General features: G+C 33.8%; 1 protein-coding gene across 2 annotated transcripts in view; it reads left to right on the plus strand.

Moving 5' to 3' along the window:
- The first annotated feature begins 222 nt into the window (after window positions 1–222).
- The window catches only part of GSL10 (glucan synthase-like 10), a 91,073-nt gene continuing 71,054 nt past the window's right edge, over window positions 223–20,241 (plus strand). Inside the window, exons 1-11 of one of the 2 annotated variants that reach the window (XM_086452007.1) lie at window positions 223–379; window positions 862–1,066; window positions 10,089–10,186; window positions 10,358–10,521; window positions 12,314–12,437; window positions 12,700–12,810; window positions 12,888–13,013; window positions 15,065–15,154; window positions 16,678–16,775; window positions 16,888–17,005; window positions 17,654–17,779. In XM_086452007.1, coding sequence (XP_086308133.1) covers window positions 865–1,066; window positions 10,089–10,186; window positions 10,358–10,521; window positions 12,314–12,437; window positions 12,700–12,810; window positions 12,888–13,013; window positions 15,065–15,154; window positions 16,678–16,775; window positions 16,888–17,005; window positions 17,654–17,779 — 1,257 coding nt within the window. In that variant the 5' untranslated portion in view covers window positions 223–379; window positions 862–864. The other variant, XM_086452006.1, reaches the window with a different exon arrangement.

Raw genomic sequence — 20,241 nt, forward strand, 5'->3', positions numbered from 1 at the left:
TTTTATAATCAACAAATATGTTAATAAAATACTATCAACGAATTCACTGGAAAAACATGTTTTGAAAATTAAAATCAAGAGTGTACCGGAATGAAAATCGACATATGGTTGCACACGTTTTAAGAAATATCTTCTTTATTTTTTACTTGAGTTATAATAGTAAAAGTTGGGGTGCCAATATCAGCTTTCTTTTCAAAAGTGATCGCGAGAATTCTTCTCTGTTCTGTCTGTGGAGAGAACCTTTTTCCGTAGATGTAACAAATATAAATCTCATTTCAAGTTACAGTTTCTTCATTTCGAAGCCAAGCGCTCGCCACGGAGTGGGCGCGAAACATCGAATTTGCATACGCGTCCTTCCAGTCCACAAACGCGATTACCTGTAAGAAAATTCCCTCTTTCTCTCTCTCTCTCCATTTTTTTTCCTTTCTAGTTCGTTTTCTACTTTTTTTGGTTGATTAAATCAGATTTAAAGCTTGAATTCTTTTCTTTGATTTGCCAAGGATTACGTCTTCATTTGCTGGAGGTTAGGCTCGACTGCAATCTAGTTCTAGGTTTCTCTCATTAAAAAAAAAAAAAAAAATTTCGGTTTAAAGGTTCTAGGGTTTTGTGGTCAATTCAAACAGCTTTGAATTAATCGATTTTGTAGTTTCTTTTGATGGATTTGAATCTTCTACACGACTACACGGTTTCTTAACCAATTATTCGTTCACCAAGCGATCTTAGGTTCATGCGTTGCTTTAAGCTTGATTTCTAGTTATTTTTAGCAGCTCAGCTCTGCAAACTTTTGAATCCATTATTTTTAGGTTAGAAACTTCATTTCTATAGTTAGAACTGAGGCATATTTGCTTTGATTTTGATCAGACAATGTCTCGAGTAGAAGATAATTGGGAGAGGTTGGTGCGTGCGGCACTTCGAAGGGAACGACTTGGGGCTGCTGCATTGGGACGTTACGCTGCTGGCATTGCCGGCAATGTTCCGTCATCTCTTGAGAACAATAGGGATATAGATGCAATTCTAAGGACTGCCGATGAAATTCAAGATGAAGATCCCAATGTCTCTAGAATCTGTAAGTGCATGCTTTTCATCTGCTTTTGATTTAGATTTCTCTTGCTTTTGGTTGCTTTATTATTCTTAATTGATTGCTTTATTTGTTTTTAGTAGCAAGCTTAATTGTGAACCAAATTTTCAATTTATTTTTTGATGAATAATTTCAAAATGTTTCCTTGTGAGCCTAATTTTTCCAAAGAAATTGCTAAAGCTTCCCTTAAATTGTGAGAGAGCATAATTGCATGACTAGCAACGAGTTCCCTTATATGCTCAGATGGTCTGACCCTCTCATGCTTCAACCCCCATATAGGGCTTAAAATGGGTCGGGTTCGGGCCAGATATGAGTATGTCCATATCTATATTTGAATTTTTTATTCGGGTCTAAATCCAACTAGCTAAAATCATATCCGAACCATTTTACTTTCATTAAATCCATATCCGGATCCGATCTGATCAAATTAATTGATTCTAGTAGGCCTGACCCTCTCATGCTTCACTCCGCCCCTTATATAGGGTTTAAAACGGGTCAGGTTCGGGTCAGATATCAGTATGTTCATATATATATATATATATCCGAATTTTTTATCTGGATCTGAATCCAACTAGCTAAAATCATATTCGAACCATTTTACTTTCATTAAATCCATATCCAGATCCGATTTGATCAAATTAATTGATTCGGGTTAGTCCAATCGGATAACGTCAAACCATTCAAGGTTATTCAAATAAAACTGTTAAAATATAGCCAAATGCTGACTTGAACTTAAGGCCTCTTCATTTTGAAGAGAGTCCTTAACCACTACACCCAACCGTTGTTGGTTAATGAAAGATAATTTGATAAATATCAAAATATAACTTGCAAAGTAATATATCATTCAAATCCTGATAGATATAAGGATGGATCCGTATCCGACTTGGATCAAGGGACACCAACCCATATCCGAATTATATTTTAATTCGGATATATTTGAAGGACCCAAACCCGCTAAATTCGGATTCGAATTACTCAGATTTCAAATAAAATCCGTCCCATTTTAAGCCCTACCTGAAGACCACACACATGCACATACCTGGCACTATCAGAGGGCTTGCAAAGTTTCCTCTGAAAATGAAGTCTTTAAAGAATAAGTCTTACATATCTGACTCATCAGTGTTGATCACTTCAATGAGTCCAAAAAAGCATTAAACACATTGCAGTTGTCTCTAAAAGCTGTCCCTTTTCCATTTATATCTACATTGCAAAATTCATTTTGATGATGCCTATAGGTGGTCTTTTCCAACTTAGCTTTGGCTTGATCTTCGATATGTTACTGATAATGCTATACTACTTTCTTAAGAAATGCTGTCAACCCATGAAGATCATTCAAATTTGGCACCCATTCTACAAAAAACCTCCAAATAGAGTTGAAACTTCTATTATTGGCCTAGAGACCTATACATATTTATAGGATCCTTTGATTTTTTTACCCTATTGACGGATCCAACACAATACAAGGAGCAACTCGAAGATCATCATCACAAAATTACATAAACAAGAAACTCAATGGCTTTAAAATAAAAGCAATGAAAAAAATAAATAATAGAATAGATTGTGTCTTCCTCTTTCCCGTCAATCAACATTTTTTGTGCTCTTTCCTAGTACCCCAACCAATTGCAACGATTATCTTCTCCAAGTTACACTAGAGAAGACAAAGATAATAACCAACTTCGAATAGGTACAATACTGAGTAAGGCAATGCCCAATGGACTTTGAACAAATTAAAAAAATAAATGAGAAGTTAAACTTACTTGCAAATTTGTAACTAGTAAAAGCAACATAAGTTAATAATAATAACTCCACCACCCTTGGGTGATAAAAAATTAAGAGCTTTGTCTAGAGAAGTACTTTGAAAAGAGAATGCCACTTGGACACGTTTTTAGTAACTCCAATGATTGAGGCAGGAAAAATGAATGCACTGGAAGTAGGATCCGTGGATTCCTAAAAACATCTAATTGCAAAATGACCAATAAAGTTTGATAAATCACTTGGAAGGGAAATATTTCATTGCAATGCTTTCAAAGTTCTTGTAACACATATCTTATGAGCCTCTAATTGATCTGACATGTCCATCCTAAAAAGATTGATCGTGGGAACTCTTGATGGTGTCATTACTACTACGACATCACTCAAAAAACCTTTCTTTGAATAGTCAACTCACACAGAATAACAAGATCCTTGATTGATTCATTGTGTGCCAAGTTTAGATTGGGAAACTATTTGTTTTGGAGCCAGGTTAAGATCTAAAAATCTATATGTAAAGACTAAGAAAAGGGGGATAAAGTCAAGTTTTGGGAGGACAGATGGTGTGAGAATTCATCTCCATCAAATCAATACCCTTCTTTGTACACTTGTTCTTTAAAAAGGAATTGTTTGGTACAACATTTTCGGATACGTAATGAGACTAACTCTGCTTGGGATCTGGGATTTAGGAGGAACTTTAATGATCGAGAGTTAACTGAGGTGATATCTTTTCTAGATCTCCTTGATACTTACCAAATCTGGGAGAATGTTGAGGATAGAAGAGAATGGTTTAAGAGTAAGGACAAGAGGTTTGCTGTTAGATCTTTTTATAAAGCCTTACTTCCCTCGTTTGAGGTATTGTTCCCCAAATCGATTATTTGGTTCACTCTTATTCCTTCGAAGGTTTCTTTCTATTTTTGGTTTTCTTCTTTAGGGAGGATTTTAACCTTGGATAACTTGGGCCCTGTTTGATACAATTGCTAGAATCTACTGTCAGATTCTACTATAAGAAGCTGCTGTTAGAAATAGTTGTAAAAAGCTAGAACACTGAAAAGTTTGTTTGATAGAACTTTGTAAAAGTGCTGTGTTGTTTACTAAAATTTGGTAATTATTGTTTGATACCACTGCTGGATTCTGCTGTATGAGGGTAAAATGACCAAAATACCTTTAAGGTTGATAATGCATTCAGAATACATAAAAAATATCCAGAATACCCTTATCAATATATAATTACATTAAATATATATAAATATAAAAAATTTATAAAAGTAATTATTTTAATTTTAAAAAGTTTATAATTCTATAGAAATTTCGGCAACATCTTTTAAAAATGGACATATGAAAATTTTCTGATAAACAAAATACCTGCATAATACGCAATGTTGATAATACACCTAGAATGCATAAAAAATTACTAGAATACCCTTATAAATATATAATTACACTAAATATATATAAATATAATAAATTTATATAAAAAAATTATAAAAAATTTAATTTTAAAAAGTTTATAATTCTACAAAAAAATATAAAATTTTTTATAATTCTTTAGAAATTTCGGCATTATCTCTTATTAAAAATGGACATATGAAAATTTTCTGATAAACAAAATACCTGCATAATACACAATCTAACATCCACATTACATCTTATATGCATAACACGTCCACATAACATCTCGTTTATATTTTGACATCATTTAAACATAATAACCATAGCTAATATAATAAGTAAAATTGAAATAAATAAAAACATAAAAATATACATCCAACAAATGCATACAAGATATATTTTTCAATTTTCTTATTTGACTCTATTACTTTATCTTGAGTGACATTATCATTGATAATGTCAACTTCATCTACTCACACAAAAGACCCTGCATGTCTCTATGAAGTAAAATAACACATGAATTAATATCAATCTAATTACATAGATACACACCCAACATTAATATCAATAAGATATTCCTTGTCAAGATGGACACTTATAAAACATCCTCTCATAATTTTCTTTTGTTTTATTTGTGACTAATGTCATCACTCGACCACATGAACAACATGGTGGATAAGTATAGTTTGCCATCAATGCTATGCATTATACACAAAAAATAAATAAATAAGCATGGAATCTTGGAAATATACTTAAAAATAGTATAATCTTTATCCTAACATCGAATAATAGTATTTACATTTACAATACAAAGTAAAAAAACATAATATGAAAATATATTAATGATTGCCAGTAAAAATGGCATTAGCTATTGAATTCCTATGTATTTTCACTGTTTGTTGACCCTGACGACCTACTGATGGGGAAACTGGATACTCTTGATCAGTGATGCCTTTTTTTTTCTCTTCCATTGATTATTCTTTCTCGAATCGAGCAAATTCTTCATCAATAATGACATGTTTTCTGATAAAATTGTGCAATGCCATGCAGGCAACAATAATATTGCATCTTTTGGATGATATTATAAAAAATAAAAATCCTAAATTACATAAGGAGACAAAAATCCTAAAATAAATAAAAGGAAAAATTAACAAAAAATGTACATCTAACCACCCATCCCACCACTCCTCACCACTCCTCACTTGCATCTAATATACCGGTCTCAACATCATAAGAGACGACAATATTCGTGCAAATCTTATTCCAACGTCTCGAAATGCCTTTTTGTCTATCTCACTTGTTCTTCATTTGCTCTCTATCATAGTAAACATTAGTTTTTTTTTAAAACTCATTGACCAAGATTCTATAACCGATCTTGTCAAGCACTTTATGTGGTCTCTTCCCCTTCTTAACTAATTCATAGTAGATGTCAACCCAAACTTCATGTTGTTTGGATGTCCAATATGCTTTCGTACCTTTTGAATTTATATCTTCCATCTGACAATGGTAAAAAAAACCTCTTCACATAAAAAATAAAAATAAAAACAGATCCTCTTTAAAAATATTGGAAGCATAGTCACTTTGTACTTCAACATGCAAAATATTCTCATACCAAAGAAAACAATGTTTTCAGATGCTAAGGTGCGAGGCAAGGTGTTTGAACAACTAGCGTCACGAGACTTAAGCCTTGAAGCATAAGCCCCATATACATAAAATTAACTTATATAAAAATATTTAAAATTGGAAAGAAAAAAAATTAAGGTGGCTAAAACATATTACCAAATTTTGGACAATATTGACTATTTTTGTATTAATGGCCTCAAATGTTTTCAGAATTGTTAGTGTTAGATGTATCTAGAATTGTTTTGTTATCGTCTCTTTCAGACACAAAGGTCTGTCTTATAACAAACAATCATTCCACATCTGGTTTCACAAATTAGTCTCCAAATTCCCAGTATGTCATATCAGAATAAGAAATTCAACAATATAAGGCAGTAATCGTCGACAAAACATAATCTATCACAGTATATTATAGGGAAAAAAAAATCCCATGACCAGTTCAAACAGGATGTCACAAAAGAGAAGAATTAATATAATTTTCTAATCTCAACATCTAAACAAAATCTACCAAGCAATTAGAAAGAGAGAAAAATTTCTGTTAATCCAACCTTCAAGTTGCAATTTCGTTAAGAATCAATAACAGAAATTGAGATTGATGAGAGAGAGAGAGAGAGAGAGAGAGAGAGAGAGAGAGAGAGAGAGCTCACAGAGATGCTGTAAGAAGCTGTTGTGGGAAGAGATCGGAAGGTGTTGATTGGAAAAGGGGTTAAGCGGATGGATTTAGTTCAATCAGATTTCGTGTCGTCGTCGTCAATGGCGTTGATCGTGGTCGTCGTCTTGATCGGGTTTAGGTTGAACGAAAAATGGACTTGTCAACGATGGGTTTAGGTTGAATGAAAACAACTGGTCATCGTCGATGGGTTTCGATTGAACAAAAGCAACGTCGTTGTTGTCAATGGGATCGATCGGAAAAACGTTGGTCGTCGTCAATGGTGTGGGTCACTGTTGCTGTTGAAATCGAAGGTTCACGATAGATTGAAAATGATAGAGAGAATGATAGGTTTAGTCGCGGACTATTGTTGGAAATATTAAAAATCATGAAGGGTATTTACGGCATTTCACTTCGACGCTTTTAAACGCGGTTGTGCGAAGCTCTTTTCATCTACTTTTCAAAACTGCGGTTAAAAAAAAAAAACTTCGAAACGCAGATTTTTGAAGTGTTATCAAACGCGCATTGCGGCACATAATTGCGTTTTGACACCAAAAAGCAGTAAAAAACTGCTTTTGAAGCGGTATCAAACACCCACTTGATCTCCTCGTCCTTTTTACATTTGTTGGAAGGGTGGAGTTTTAATACATTCTATCTTAGAAAAAGACGTTTGTGGGCTAATCTTCCTTCGGCCATTACTTGGGGTCTTTGGAAAGAGAGAAATAAAAGAGTGTTTCAGGGTAAGGAGAGTACTGTCCATGTTGTGATTAAGGATATCTTGGGCTTGATTTACTTTTTGTCAAATTTGAATAAAGATTTTATGGGGGTTTCTTTTTTCTGAGTTTGAGGGAATCGAATGGAGTATTTGAAGGTTGACTACCACATAATCAACGTGATCAACCGCAGGTCACAAAATTTCGTTATCAAGAATCACATCAAGAATGTGAATATGGTCTACCAGAAGATACTATTTTATGGAGACTGGAGATCTCCGTTTTCCTTCCTATTCAGATGGGATTCCTTATGTGCTTCATGAATCTTTGAGGGCTTTTGTTTTTGTTTTGCTTTTTCCTCTTTGTTTGGGGGCTATCTTGGCCTCTTGTACTTTATTTCTTCTTTTTAATTGAAATTTTACACTTATCAAAAAAAAAAAAGAAAAGAAAAGAAAAGAAGAAAGGGAGTTATATTACCATTTGATATTTGTTGGATTGTATTTGAATGGCAATAGTGCTCAGTTTGGGAGGTTATTTTAACACTTGAAGTCCTTTAGTGACATGTGGCAGGGGTGTTTTAGATACTTTTATCACAATTATCTATTTTTCATTTGTAATATGTGTAATATTTTGAATTGGTGGTGATGAGGACATCCGATCATCACTCCTTATCATAGGAGGGTGGAACCATAAGTTCCCTTGTGGATCGGTGATAGCAATGAAGGGGACTTTGATGTAGGACATCTACAACTCTAAGTAGTTTTCTAATTATATTAGATTTCTATTTCTACTCTTAGTAGGATTTCTATTTCATAGTTATGTTAGGAGTACAATTCATTGTTAGTTTCTAATTTATTTTAAATTCGTTTTTATTATTTAGACTATAATTAGAAGTGCTTAAAAGTTTCCAATTTGAGTTCTAATAGGATTAGAAAGTTAGTATTATGTTATATACAGGTTAGGAATGTTAATTTTTAGTATTTTAGTAGGATTACAAGTTTTTATGATGGAGTTATCTATATAAGGAGCTTCAAATCCGAAAATTAATAATAAATCAATCAATTAATAATCAATTCAATTATCTTCTCTTTTAATTATTTTTTAGCTTTATGTTTCTTTTTCTTTCAAGCTATTACTTGTTATCAATTAAATCTATTGATTCAAATTGATTTTGAGTGTTCCATTGAACACAACCTATCTAATCTATTGATTCACACGCTTCCGCTACGTCAGACTTGAAGACCTCATATGCAAAATCTTTTGAAGACTCTACATTGGAGAGTGCATGTGGGTTGTTTTTGAATTGAGTAGGACTTGTTGGATGAGTTCGACTGACCAATAAATGATCACAATGTTAGAATGCTTAAGATTTATTTAATTTTCTTTTTGAAATTATTTTTATGTTTTATTAGCCCATGATCCTAGTATAAATGTTTGGTGGTAGTTTGATAATTTTATTATATCTTTTCATTAGATTTATATGGGTTGAAAAAATCAGGTAGATAGCTTATCAAAAAGAAAAAATAAAATTTACGGTAGATAAAATTAAGAAAATTAGAGTTTTTTTTATCTTTAAATTAAGTGTAGCTTAGGTATTTTACTCTTTAGGGTTTTGTTTTACTATTAAAGACATCTTTATATTAATTTAGAAGAGCTTCGAATAAAAATTTTATTAAAAAATTTTCTGATTTGCTTGAATGTTGGGGCATTCAACTTGGTGAACAAGATACATCAATCTCCTCCATTTACTTCTTGGTTCAAAGTTACAACTCTTATATTTTTCTTCTTCTTTTTCATCTTCCTCTAGTTTCTTTCAATTTTTCTGCTTCTGAACACTAAATTAATCCCAACCAACATCCTTTAGAGTCCTTACACCTAGTTGAACCTACCAAACCCTACGTTAGTCTAGTTGGAAGTCCTATCTTTCATAAGATCCATCAATTTAATTTTTAGATCCAGCCTGACATGACTAAAACATTGCTTCAAATTATTTGTTAGTTATTTATTAAAGTTCTCTTATTTTCTGTGGTAGATTGTAGTAGTATATGGTCTTCATTATCCTTGGTAATTCCATTGTTATCTTAGAATCAACATCTTAGTTAGTTTCATAGTCCTGCATCAACTGGTCAATAGTTTATAAAAAATAAACAAGGGTTGCGAAGAGCCTAAAAGGGCAAAGGGTTGTACTTCCAAAAGAAATTCCGAACTAATACATGCTTAGAATACTGAAGATTGCCATTCCATGACATTTTGAGTTGCATATCTATGAATGTGGAAATGCTACTGTTCTCTTGGTAGCTGTCAACAAATTGCTTATCTCATCTATCCGAAAAAAAGGAAAGAAAAGAAAAACAAACAAAGCAGATGGCCAATCTCTAACCAATTCATTGACCATTATCTTGTGCCTGGTTTGATAATTTGTGTCTTCAACCCTTCTTCTTAATTTCTAGTGGTGTTTATTTTCTTGTTCACTCCTCAAAACGCTTCCCACGAGTCCATGGAAACTGATGTGGAATGCTCATGGGCCATGGCAAGTGTTCAATTTTGTGTACGGTTTGGGGCATATGAAATAGCTACTCCAATCCACAGTCATTTTAGCAAAGAAGCAAAATTAGTTCGTAGTTGCGGGTTTTTTGGTAACTAAAACGGACGTTCTTATTATCCCTTTCATTTACCGAGAAATAATGTTTGTACTTCTTAACATATTTTCTTAAATTTTAAATTTTTTATTCTTTAATGTTTTTTTTTTTCGGTCCAACACTTGAATCATATGGTTGCTTACTTTAGTTCATACTCAATATCTATTTCTGTATACCACATCTCCTAGCAGCAGTACCCCATCCCCGAACTAAAATGCATTTCTTTTGGTTCTGTTTGTCTACTGCAGTATGTGAGCATGCTTACACATTGGCTCAAAACTTGGACCCTAATAGCGAGGGCAGAGGTGTTTTACAGTTCAAGACTGGTCTAATGTCTGTCATCAAGGTGGATGTTTACTCACAGAAATAGAAAATTTTGGTTTTGCACTTTATGGGAAGTATGATATGCCTTGTGCACTATTCACTTTCTATGGAGTACTTGCCTGCTAAAGCTTTGAGTTGTTATTATTGTTTTTGAATTTTTTGTGCTTTCTGTCGCTTCTGAACAAATTTCTAGCAAAAACTTGCAAAAAGGGAAGGTGGGGGTATAGATAGGAGCCAGGACATTACTCGCTTGCGGGAATTTTACAAGACGTACAGAGAGAGGCACAAAGTAGACGAGCTACGTGAGGATGAAATGAAGTTGAGGGAGTCGGGTGGTTTCAGTGGTAACCTTGGAGAGTATGTATTCTGACTAGCACTAGTGTGTTCATATTAAATGTTTGGCTTTAGTTTCTCTCTCTCTCTTTGCATTTTTTCTCCATATTCTATTTTTCCCTTTTCCTTTTCTCTCTTGCAATTATTCATCTCTTTGTGGTTTTTATTCTCTTTATTGTCACATATTCATGCATTTCAATATCTTTTACAATGTTCGAAGATACTATGAACATGTTAGAAAGTAAGTTGTGTAATTTTTTTCCCTTTCTAATGGCAGTCCCTGGTTTTATTTATTTATTTTTGCTTAAATGCAAATTGTGAGAAAACTTCAGTCATATGAGTTTCCATTTGAGTAAGCAGATGACTTACTGAGTTTGAGATTCCTTGCTCTGGTCTTTACATTATGTTGGATGTACTACTAGAAGAGTGGACCTAACTAGTGCATGAGTGTGTTTGTATATGATCTTGGTTGTTTGAATTTAATTACTTTTTTTTTTTTGATAAGTAAAGATTTAATTAGATGTGGAGGTCGAGGTTACCAACCAATGGTACGGAAGGAAAATTCATACATACCACACCCTATGAAGATGAAATACCACAAAACCAATTCCATATCCCCAAGATTTTTTTTTTTTGATAGGTATTTGCAACTTATATTAAAACGTAGTCGAGATGACCTACGAAAAGAGTGCAAACAGACCAACCTAAATAACTAAGACAATCTACACTCCCAATCCCAATTTTTTTTTTTGATCGATAAAGATAATTTTATTAACCCAGAACAAACGAGGGGGGTCGAGGAGACCAACCCAAAACACAGAAAAGAAGCAAAGCTAAAATACGAAAACCAACAGCGCCCGCAAACTACTCTCGAGACAAGGAACAAACCCTATCCCACCTAACCACAAAATCTTCAAAGAACACCCCTTTAAACTCCTTATAGAGTTTGCTCCAAAATGGAAATGATTAGTCCCTCCAATCCCATCTCCCCATGAAGTCTTCAAAAAAGACTTCTCTAAACTCAACAAAAAATTTACACCACGAAAATAGGAAACCTTTGATTGACACTACAATTTCATCGAGGGGTTACTTCCTTCCCATCAAAGACACGATGGATTTCTTTCTTTTCACTCCCCCAACAAACTGCAAACGGGATAATAGACCACAAAATGCGTTTCACCCCCATAAACAAGGCTCCCATACTCGGCCAAGATTTGAAGAGGGATTTCACCGAACGAGGGAGGCATCCTTCAACGCCAAATAAGCCCCAAATTTCCATAGCCCACGCACAATGCAATAAGAGATAACTAACTGACCCATCCATGGAAAGAATACTGTCCCACGCTGCAGTCTAAATAAAAAAAAGGCAGTTTTTGATTGGAATTTTGGTCCCCATATGGCAACTGCTGGAAAATTTGGAGCCCCATCCTCGATTAGGGATCTGTAAAGAGATCACACTGAAAAAATACCATCTTTTGCCTCCCTCCAAACTCTTATATCCATTGAGCCTGCAGAAACAGGGTCTCTGCTATAACCAACTCATCAGGGAGGCCAACTCATCCACCTCCTAGTTTAATTCTTCCACTATGGAAAATGGATCAAGGCTTTTTGGAGTATCATGAGACCTAGACTTAACCCATGTAGACATTCACTTGTACTATTCCACTTGGTTATTCGTAATTGGGCACAATATTGCTCAATCATTCTCACACCCAAATGCCTTTGATTTTTTGTTCACCTTTATTTATTTACTTTTGTTGCGTTTCATTTATTTCTATAGTTAAGTTTTGAATAATATTTTTTCCTAAAAAATTAGACTGCAGCGTAAAACTGTCAAACGGAAAAGGGTTTTTGCAAATCTAAAGGTTTTAGGGACAGTATTGGAGGAGCTTACTAGGGAGGTATCTCCGGAGGATGCAGAAAGGTTGATCCCTGAAGAGGTTGGATTTCTAATCCCTGTTAAGTACTTTTCATTTGAGTATTTCTGAAACGGAGTCTTTGCAGGTGTTCGTTTTTTGTTTATCTTTTCCCATCAATATGTACCATTGCTTGACTTTGCGATTCTTGTTGTGCCAGATTTTGTTAAAATATATTTATATACATATAATTCTAGCATGATACTTGTCCAAAAATAGAATTGTTTGCATGTAATGTAGTTATACACTTTCTTGCTTCGATTGATTTGTCTGTTTGACTTTTCAGCTGAAACGAGTGATTGAATCCGATGCAGCAATGACAGAGGACCTAGTTGCTTATAACATTATACCTATGGATGTTTCGACTGTAACAAATGTGATTGTTTCTTTTCCTGAGGTAAAGTAGTTTCTGTTGTTAGGTCTCAGGTTTCTAACCCTTGTGTTAATCCTCTAATCCATGTAGTTTATTGTCAGGTACGGGCAGCAGTGTCAGCTTTGAGGTACTTCAGAGAATTGCCTAAGTTGCCTGCAGATTTTTCTGTTCCTGCCTCAAGAAATGCTGACATACTCGATTTTCTGCATTACACTTTTGGATTCCAGGTTTGTGGCTAGATGGATAAGGTCTTGTTGATGTATCTCATGTGGTTCTCTATTAGGAAGATATCTTGTTTTTAGGTGCTTTAAATGTGACAAGTACATTTGGCAAGTACCAGACAGTTATCAATGTCTTTATTCATAGGTCTCTGGTCATGTTCTAAATACCTTGGGTCCATAGATTACAGAACATGTGGTTCTGTAAGTAGTTATGAAAACTGTTTGTCAAAGGATTGTTTTTTAACTTTACTGTAGACAATTTTTTTTCCTATTTATAGAAAACTTGTCTCGGTTTTTAATATATTCAACAGTTGTCCTTTGGATGGTTTTGTTTAAGGTTTTCTTTTATTAACTTCCAAGTTACAACGTCACATACTGGAATGGAGTGAAGGAACATCCTTGTAGCAAACCCTAAATAGTTGGTACAAGGCACTCTTAATGATGAACTGTCAATGCAGCAATTCAATATCCCTGGGATGAAAATCATGTGTGCTTTTCCCTTGGCTCTACGAGCTAGTCATTTTAAAGAACATGTGTGTAAGTTACTGTTTTGTCAAATAGAAAATGAAGAAATTGTGCAAAATTCTATGTTCAGAAGAAATAAAGAATGTATTTGGCTTTTTAATTGTTTGGATGTGGGTTACATAGATCCAAGGGAACAGGACAATCCAAAATGGTGCAAGGACCCAAGGTATTGTTTTCCATGTGATTCTTTTATGAGGTATTGGGGGATTTGTTGGCGGATAGTTCTCCACTGGAAGCCATATGAGGCTTCTACTTGTTAAAGGTTTCACTGGAACAACTTTGTTTGATAAGATCTTCATTGCGGATCACCTTAACAATCATGGGTGATGATTCCACTGTTGGTCCAATCATAGAGTTTCTTACTCTTACCCAATTTTCTTGGTCTTCCCTTCTCTCAGTAACCTTATTGGATCAGGGTTAGCTTTAGAATGCTACAATTTTGACTTACAGTAGAGCCCTGGTTGCAGACCCATTTCCACTACTAATTACTTATCTAGTCTGGTAGAGATCCATATGTGTTACTCAAAAGTTCTTTCACTTGGTTTCAAATGTTACTCCTTCTGCAAGCCTTTGGAGATAGGTGATCACTTAGGTGGTCGTCTATATTCCTAGAATACCTACCTAGTGTCGGGATTATCTGGGGAGAAACAGGTAGCTCTGAATTCTACCAGGAACTAGAATCTATTGGATACACTGTTGGCATGTTTTTTTCTTCAAATATATAAATTTTTTCTCTGTTGGTCAATGGATTCTCTATTTCATTTCCACCTTCTTTGTTGTCACATAATAGTGTTTTGGTCAATCAATACTTTGTTGCGTTTCAATTGAATTTGTATGTCTGTTAGGGTATGTTCTGTGTAGAAATTAATTGAACTAGTTTTCTATGATCACGATATTTCATAGAAAAGAAAAAGAAGAATAACATCAGAATAGAACAAGCCGATACCTGCCAGGAGGCTTCCCAGTGGTGAGTGTAGCGAAGGTCACCTCCCGTTCCGTCAAGGAGCAGAGGTTTTAGTGTGGGGGGGGGGGGGGGGGGGAGGAAGGGGGCAATGGCTATGGTGGTAGCAGCGGTATTGAAATTGCGATATTGGCTCATTCCTAGTTCATGTAAAGCGTATAGGTATTATAACACACTTTTTTCTACTTATTACACATTCACCATTTGCCAAATTTATGGTATCTTTTTCCTCTTTAATGATTGTTTCCCCATATTTTATTTAGTCGTTTCCCGGAATCATGTGTTGACTTATTTTCTTTGATGTAATATAAACTGTTAGTTTATGCTGATTTACAGTAACTGCTCTTATAATTCATAGTCCAATACTTGATAACCACTAACAGTTTATTGAAAATCATCTGTGTATAATATCTAGTTTCTTTTAATATATACAAGTTCTTGAAAGCAGTGGGTACAAGTTATTTGAATTATTTTTGGGCTATTTATTTTAGACTATATGCTGTATGGTTTACAGTCTCATTGATGACATGTTACCCAAGTCTGAACACCTTTAAATTTGGTTTTTTGGCAGAAGGACAATGTTTCCAACCAGCGGGAGCATATTATTCACCTCCTTTCTAATGAGCAATCTCGTTTAGGCATTCCAGATGAAATTGAACCAGTAGGTGTCATGATAACATTATATTATTTAATTTGGTCAGGTTTCTTTTCAAAGACGCTCTACATTAGCATATCTTGTTTTTTTTTTTTCATGGTATTTCTCTGGGCTTATTCTATTTGTTCATCATTTTATGTATGCAATGCTTAAAATTCTCTCTAAACCTTAATTTCTTTCATACAAATCTTTGTAGTTGTCTTTCAGTCCCTTAATTGCATGTTAAGTGCCACACTTTTCAGTTTTTCTTCAATTATTAACCAATGGAACTTTCGCACTAGACTTAGGTTTGTTTACTAGATTCTGTATTGCCGTCTTTATTGGTGCAAATCTGATGTGTTTATTTTTTGTTCGGTTCTTCTCGGGAATGGAAGCTTTGGTGTACAGTGATTACAATTGCGAAATTAAATGTTTCTGTTCTTGGAAACAGTGATAGATAGAGGTTGTTATTTCTTCCTCCGGTTCTGGCACCAGCGTGGGCGCCTTGTGAGCTGTGTTTACTATATTTTGTATCATTTCGAATAAATTGAAATCTATTATGGTGAAAAAGTTTTTAAATATAAAATAGAATGAGCACAGTGAGCTAGCTGCTTTTAAAAAGATAGTGGTCAGAGTGAAAGGGACTGGATCCTCTTATGCATTTGGTATCCTCTTGTGAGCACCTTACCAATAGCAGAGTGGGGTAACCTCTCTAATTAGGAAGAGTGTGTACCCTGTCTTCACTCACCGGTTTTGAATTTACTTGGTCCATCTATGCAAACTCCGAAACCCAGTTTCGGGTCTGAATGGATCATGGAGTGTTCAGATTATTTTGGAAAGTTATTTGAGTGAGATTGATGAACAAGTATTGCAAGTTTAATATTCTTGTACAGTCATCTTATCAATTAATGTTTAGTATCGACCTTAATCAACTGTATCAGATTTGTAAGAAGTTAGTATCCATAACAGTTATATGCAAGACATCTTATCAATAAGTTTTATATTCTTGTACACTTATCTTATCATATTCGTTATTGCCAATATGGCTGAGCCAAGCAACGGATTTCATTGACCACCAATGATGTACTCCACACACTGAGTATTAGAACCTTTGTTTGCAATCAAATCACTAGGGTTTAATAAATCAACATTTTGAGAGAAAATAAAAAAGAGAAAGGCAGATTAATACCTTGTTTACAGCAGTTTAAGGTATTAAAAGTCCTCTGATACCATGTTAGTGTAAGGATTATACCTGGGAGAAAGAGAGAGAGAAGAAGAGAGATTGGGAGAGAAAAGTTTTAAGGGGCACAAAAAAGTAATCTCTACATTTTCTGTGCCCTCTATTTATATGTGGGGACACACCCACGATGCACCACAACAATCAGAAAAGAAAAAGAAAGTGAAAAAGAAACAGCTCGATGCCTTGCTCTTCTGTTGGTTGGTGGATTTATTGAAACATATGAATTATTGAATTCTCTTTTGATAAATTCCCTTCAGCTTGTTCTGTTTCGTCCTACAACTAACTACTCCATGCCTTCCTTCTGGTGCAGAAATTGGATGAGGGTGCTGTGCAGATAGTTTTTCTAAAATCCCTGGAAAACTACACCAAGTGGTGTAACTACTTGTGTATTCAACCGGCGTGGAGCAAGTATGGATTTGTTTAAGAGATGAATATATATGATCCATACTTTAAATACTTTTCTAGTGCTTTTGATTTAGAAGAAATGGAATGTTGACAGTTAATATATTGTTCTGTCCAGTTTGGAGGCTGTGAGCAGGGAAAAGAAGTTACTATTTGTTTCTTTATACTTTATGATATGGGGTGAGGCTGCAAACATAAGATTTCTTCCGGAATGCTTATGCTACATATTTCATCATGTAAGTGGATATTTACAGTGATGTAACTGCATTTCATGGTGAAATTTTATTCATATTCTTAACAAACTAATTTTCTGTGGCAACATCAGATTATTTTCTATTAAAATTTACTCTTCTTAGAACCCACTTAAAACCTTTAGAATTTCTGTGCTGGTACAGGATCTGCAATGTTATTGATGATAAGATAATAATTGAAAATTTAAAAAATTTCTCTATCTTTGATAAATTAATATGAGCTTGTTTTGGTTTCCTCCTAAATGATCTTTGTGTTCCAATGATTTGCTTCATTTACCTTGATTATGAAATATGTTGAAGATAGTTGTAGGTCGCATGTTGAATGTTTCTTACATTGAATTTTCTGCTTAGTCTTTTCCTTCCATATTTCCTCTTATTATATTTGGATGAGGATGAGCACTTCCGATAATTGTAGTTAGAACATATTTTATTAATGGTATATGCTTTTTCTTTGTAAATGAGAAGAAAAAGTGGATATGAATAGACTACAGCCTAATTTTACTCAATGCGTGTACACACACACATATACTTACATGTATATTTCACTTGCTAACTGCCATTTTTCTTACCTTTTCTTTTTCTGGGGATGTAATCCTGTTTATTCTCTTTGGTACATTAATTGCATTTGTTCAGATGGTAAGGGAACTGGATGAAATATTGCGGCAGCAGTTTGCACAGCCAGCTAATAGTTGCAAATCTGAGAATGGCGTCTCTTTCCTTGATCAAGTTATTTATCCTCTATACGAAGTTGTTGCAGCGGTGCGTTTATTTCTTCATTGTTTGAAATTGCTTTATCATTAATCAAACTGAGCTCTTAATATATATATATATTAAACTGGTGAAAGGAAGAAGCATCACCAAAAGTTACAATAATTTTCCTTGTTTATCCTGCCCCTTTTATGTAAGGATTCACTCTAAACACAAAGTCCTCGAAGAAGACGCCGTTAAACTCTACTAAACAGAGTGCACCAACCATACAAAAAATGACGTAGCGGAGCGTGTGAATCAATAGATTCGATAGATCGTGTTCAATGGAACACTCAAAATCAATTTGAATCAATAGATTCAATTGATAAACAAACAATAGCTTGAAAGAAAATAAAGCATAAAGCTAAAAAAAAGTAATTAAAAGAGAAAAGATAATTGAATTGATTATTGATTGATTGATTTTCGGATTTGGAGCTCTATATATAGATAACTCCATCATAACAACTTGTAATCCTACTAAAATACTAAAAATTAATATTCTTAACCTATCTATAACATAATACTAACTCTCTAATTCTATTAGAACTCAAATTGGAGACTTCTAAGCATTTCTAATTGTAGTCTAAATAATAAAAACGAATTTAAAACAAATTAGAAACTAACAAGGAATTGTACTCTTAACATAATTATGAAATAGAAATCCTACTAGAAGTAGAAATATAAATCCTACTAGAAATAGAAATAGAAATCTAATAGAATTAGAAAACTACTTAAAGCTGTAGATGTCCTACATAAAAAAATCCCAATATACTCAGAAAATTTCATGTATTTGTAAGGAAAAAAACCCAGGTATGTCTCCTATCCAAATGCCCCAACGTATGGTGAATGTAGTTAACCCCCATATGAGTCATTCTATTCCCTTAAGCAACCTAGATGGAGAACGGTAGAACAATAAAAAAATGAATACATGAAAAGATCCATAGTGACTAAAAAGGGAAATGAAATGACTCCAAAGTGACTATGTGAATTCGCAATGAATGGATAGGTGGTTAACTGATTCACCGTTAGAAAAACGCATAGCACAATGATTGGCTAAAATGCCCCCCTAGTGAGAAAATTGTCCATCGTAAGAATTTTGTTCAACACTCCACACCATACAAAGATGCAACCTTTAGTGGAATTCTTGAAGTCCAAACTGTTTTAGGCATCAAAGAGCAATAAAAACAATTTGATAGAGAACATACCGACTCTCGAGCATAACCATACTCTATGATCATCCTTTCGAGCTAGGGTTGGGGTGTGAGTATCTCAATCATGACGTTTGCCACAGATTATACCTCCTAATCACTGAGATTCTTTCTTAAATGAAGATTCCCATAAATCTCTCTCTCTCCCCCCCCCCCTTCCTAAAAAAAAATAAAATAAAAAATCTTTGTGTGGAAATTAATAGCTTTTATGAAAATATTTTGGAAATAATGGAGTTGTTGACTAACTTCTCATTGAAATTAGAGAAAATGATAAAATAGACATGAAATAGGTCATAAGTCATCAAAATACTATAAACATTCACATGAAGTGTTGAAAGAAAGATTACTAGCATTCCACTATATCTGGGTGTGGAAGTCTGGAAGTGACAACCAAAACCAACTATATTCTACAGGAAATTGGAATAATGAGACATTTTTTGCTAGGCAACGTTACATTAATTTTATAGACCTTGTAAAATTTTCGGTTACACAAACAAACGTTTTAGTACTACTTTCACTCACCATTATACATTTTTAAATGTGTATAAATTAATTATTAATATTTCCATCTAATTAGCATATGGACGATTATATGAGTGTGCATGTATGAACGTACTAATATGCTTTGTATATAAAAAAAAGAGATGCTATATATATATATATAAACACACACACACTATTAGGAGTAATAAGTTACTAGTATTAGGAGTGTATGTGTATTTTTTTGTGTGATAAGCGACCAAATTTATTGATAAAGTGGTCGAGATGACCAATTGGGAAGTACAAGCAGAAAGCATGTAAAAAAAAAAAATTAATGCATAGCGTAGCTACAATGAGTGTGTGTGTGTATATATATATATATATATATCTATATATATATATAATATATATATATATATATCTATATATATATATATATATAATTAATGTATAGTGTTGCTACAATGAGTGTGTGTATGTATATATCTGTGTGTGTGTGTGTGTGTGTATGGGACTGATGGCTAGGTTGGAGTTAGTTTGAATCCTACCATGTTATATGTGATTTTACAAGTCCTTTTACAAGTAATTAATCATCTTTTTTATTTTTACAAATTTTAGCAACATCTTTTTTGAAAATATTTGGTCAATATTTGCTCATTGAAATATTTCCTTCAAAATTTTACACCTGAATTTTTATTATTTTGGTATACATTTAATGTTTATCCAAATATTTGGCTAAATGAATAGTGATTTCCATAGAGATATATACAACAGTTAGTTTTGGTT

Source organism: Akebia trifoliata, chromosome 8 (assembly GCF_017979445.1).
Source record: "Akebia trifoliata isolate Shusen 1 chromosome 8, ASM1797944v1, whole genome shotgun sequence".
Taxonomy (NCBI): domain Eukaryota; kingdom Viridiplantae; phylum Streptophyta; class Magnoliopsida; order Ranunculales; family Lardizabalaceae; genus Akebia; species Akebia trifoliata.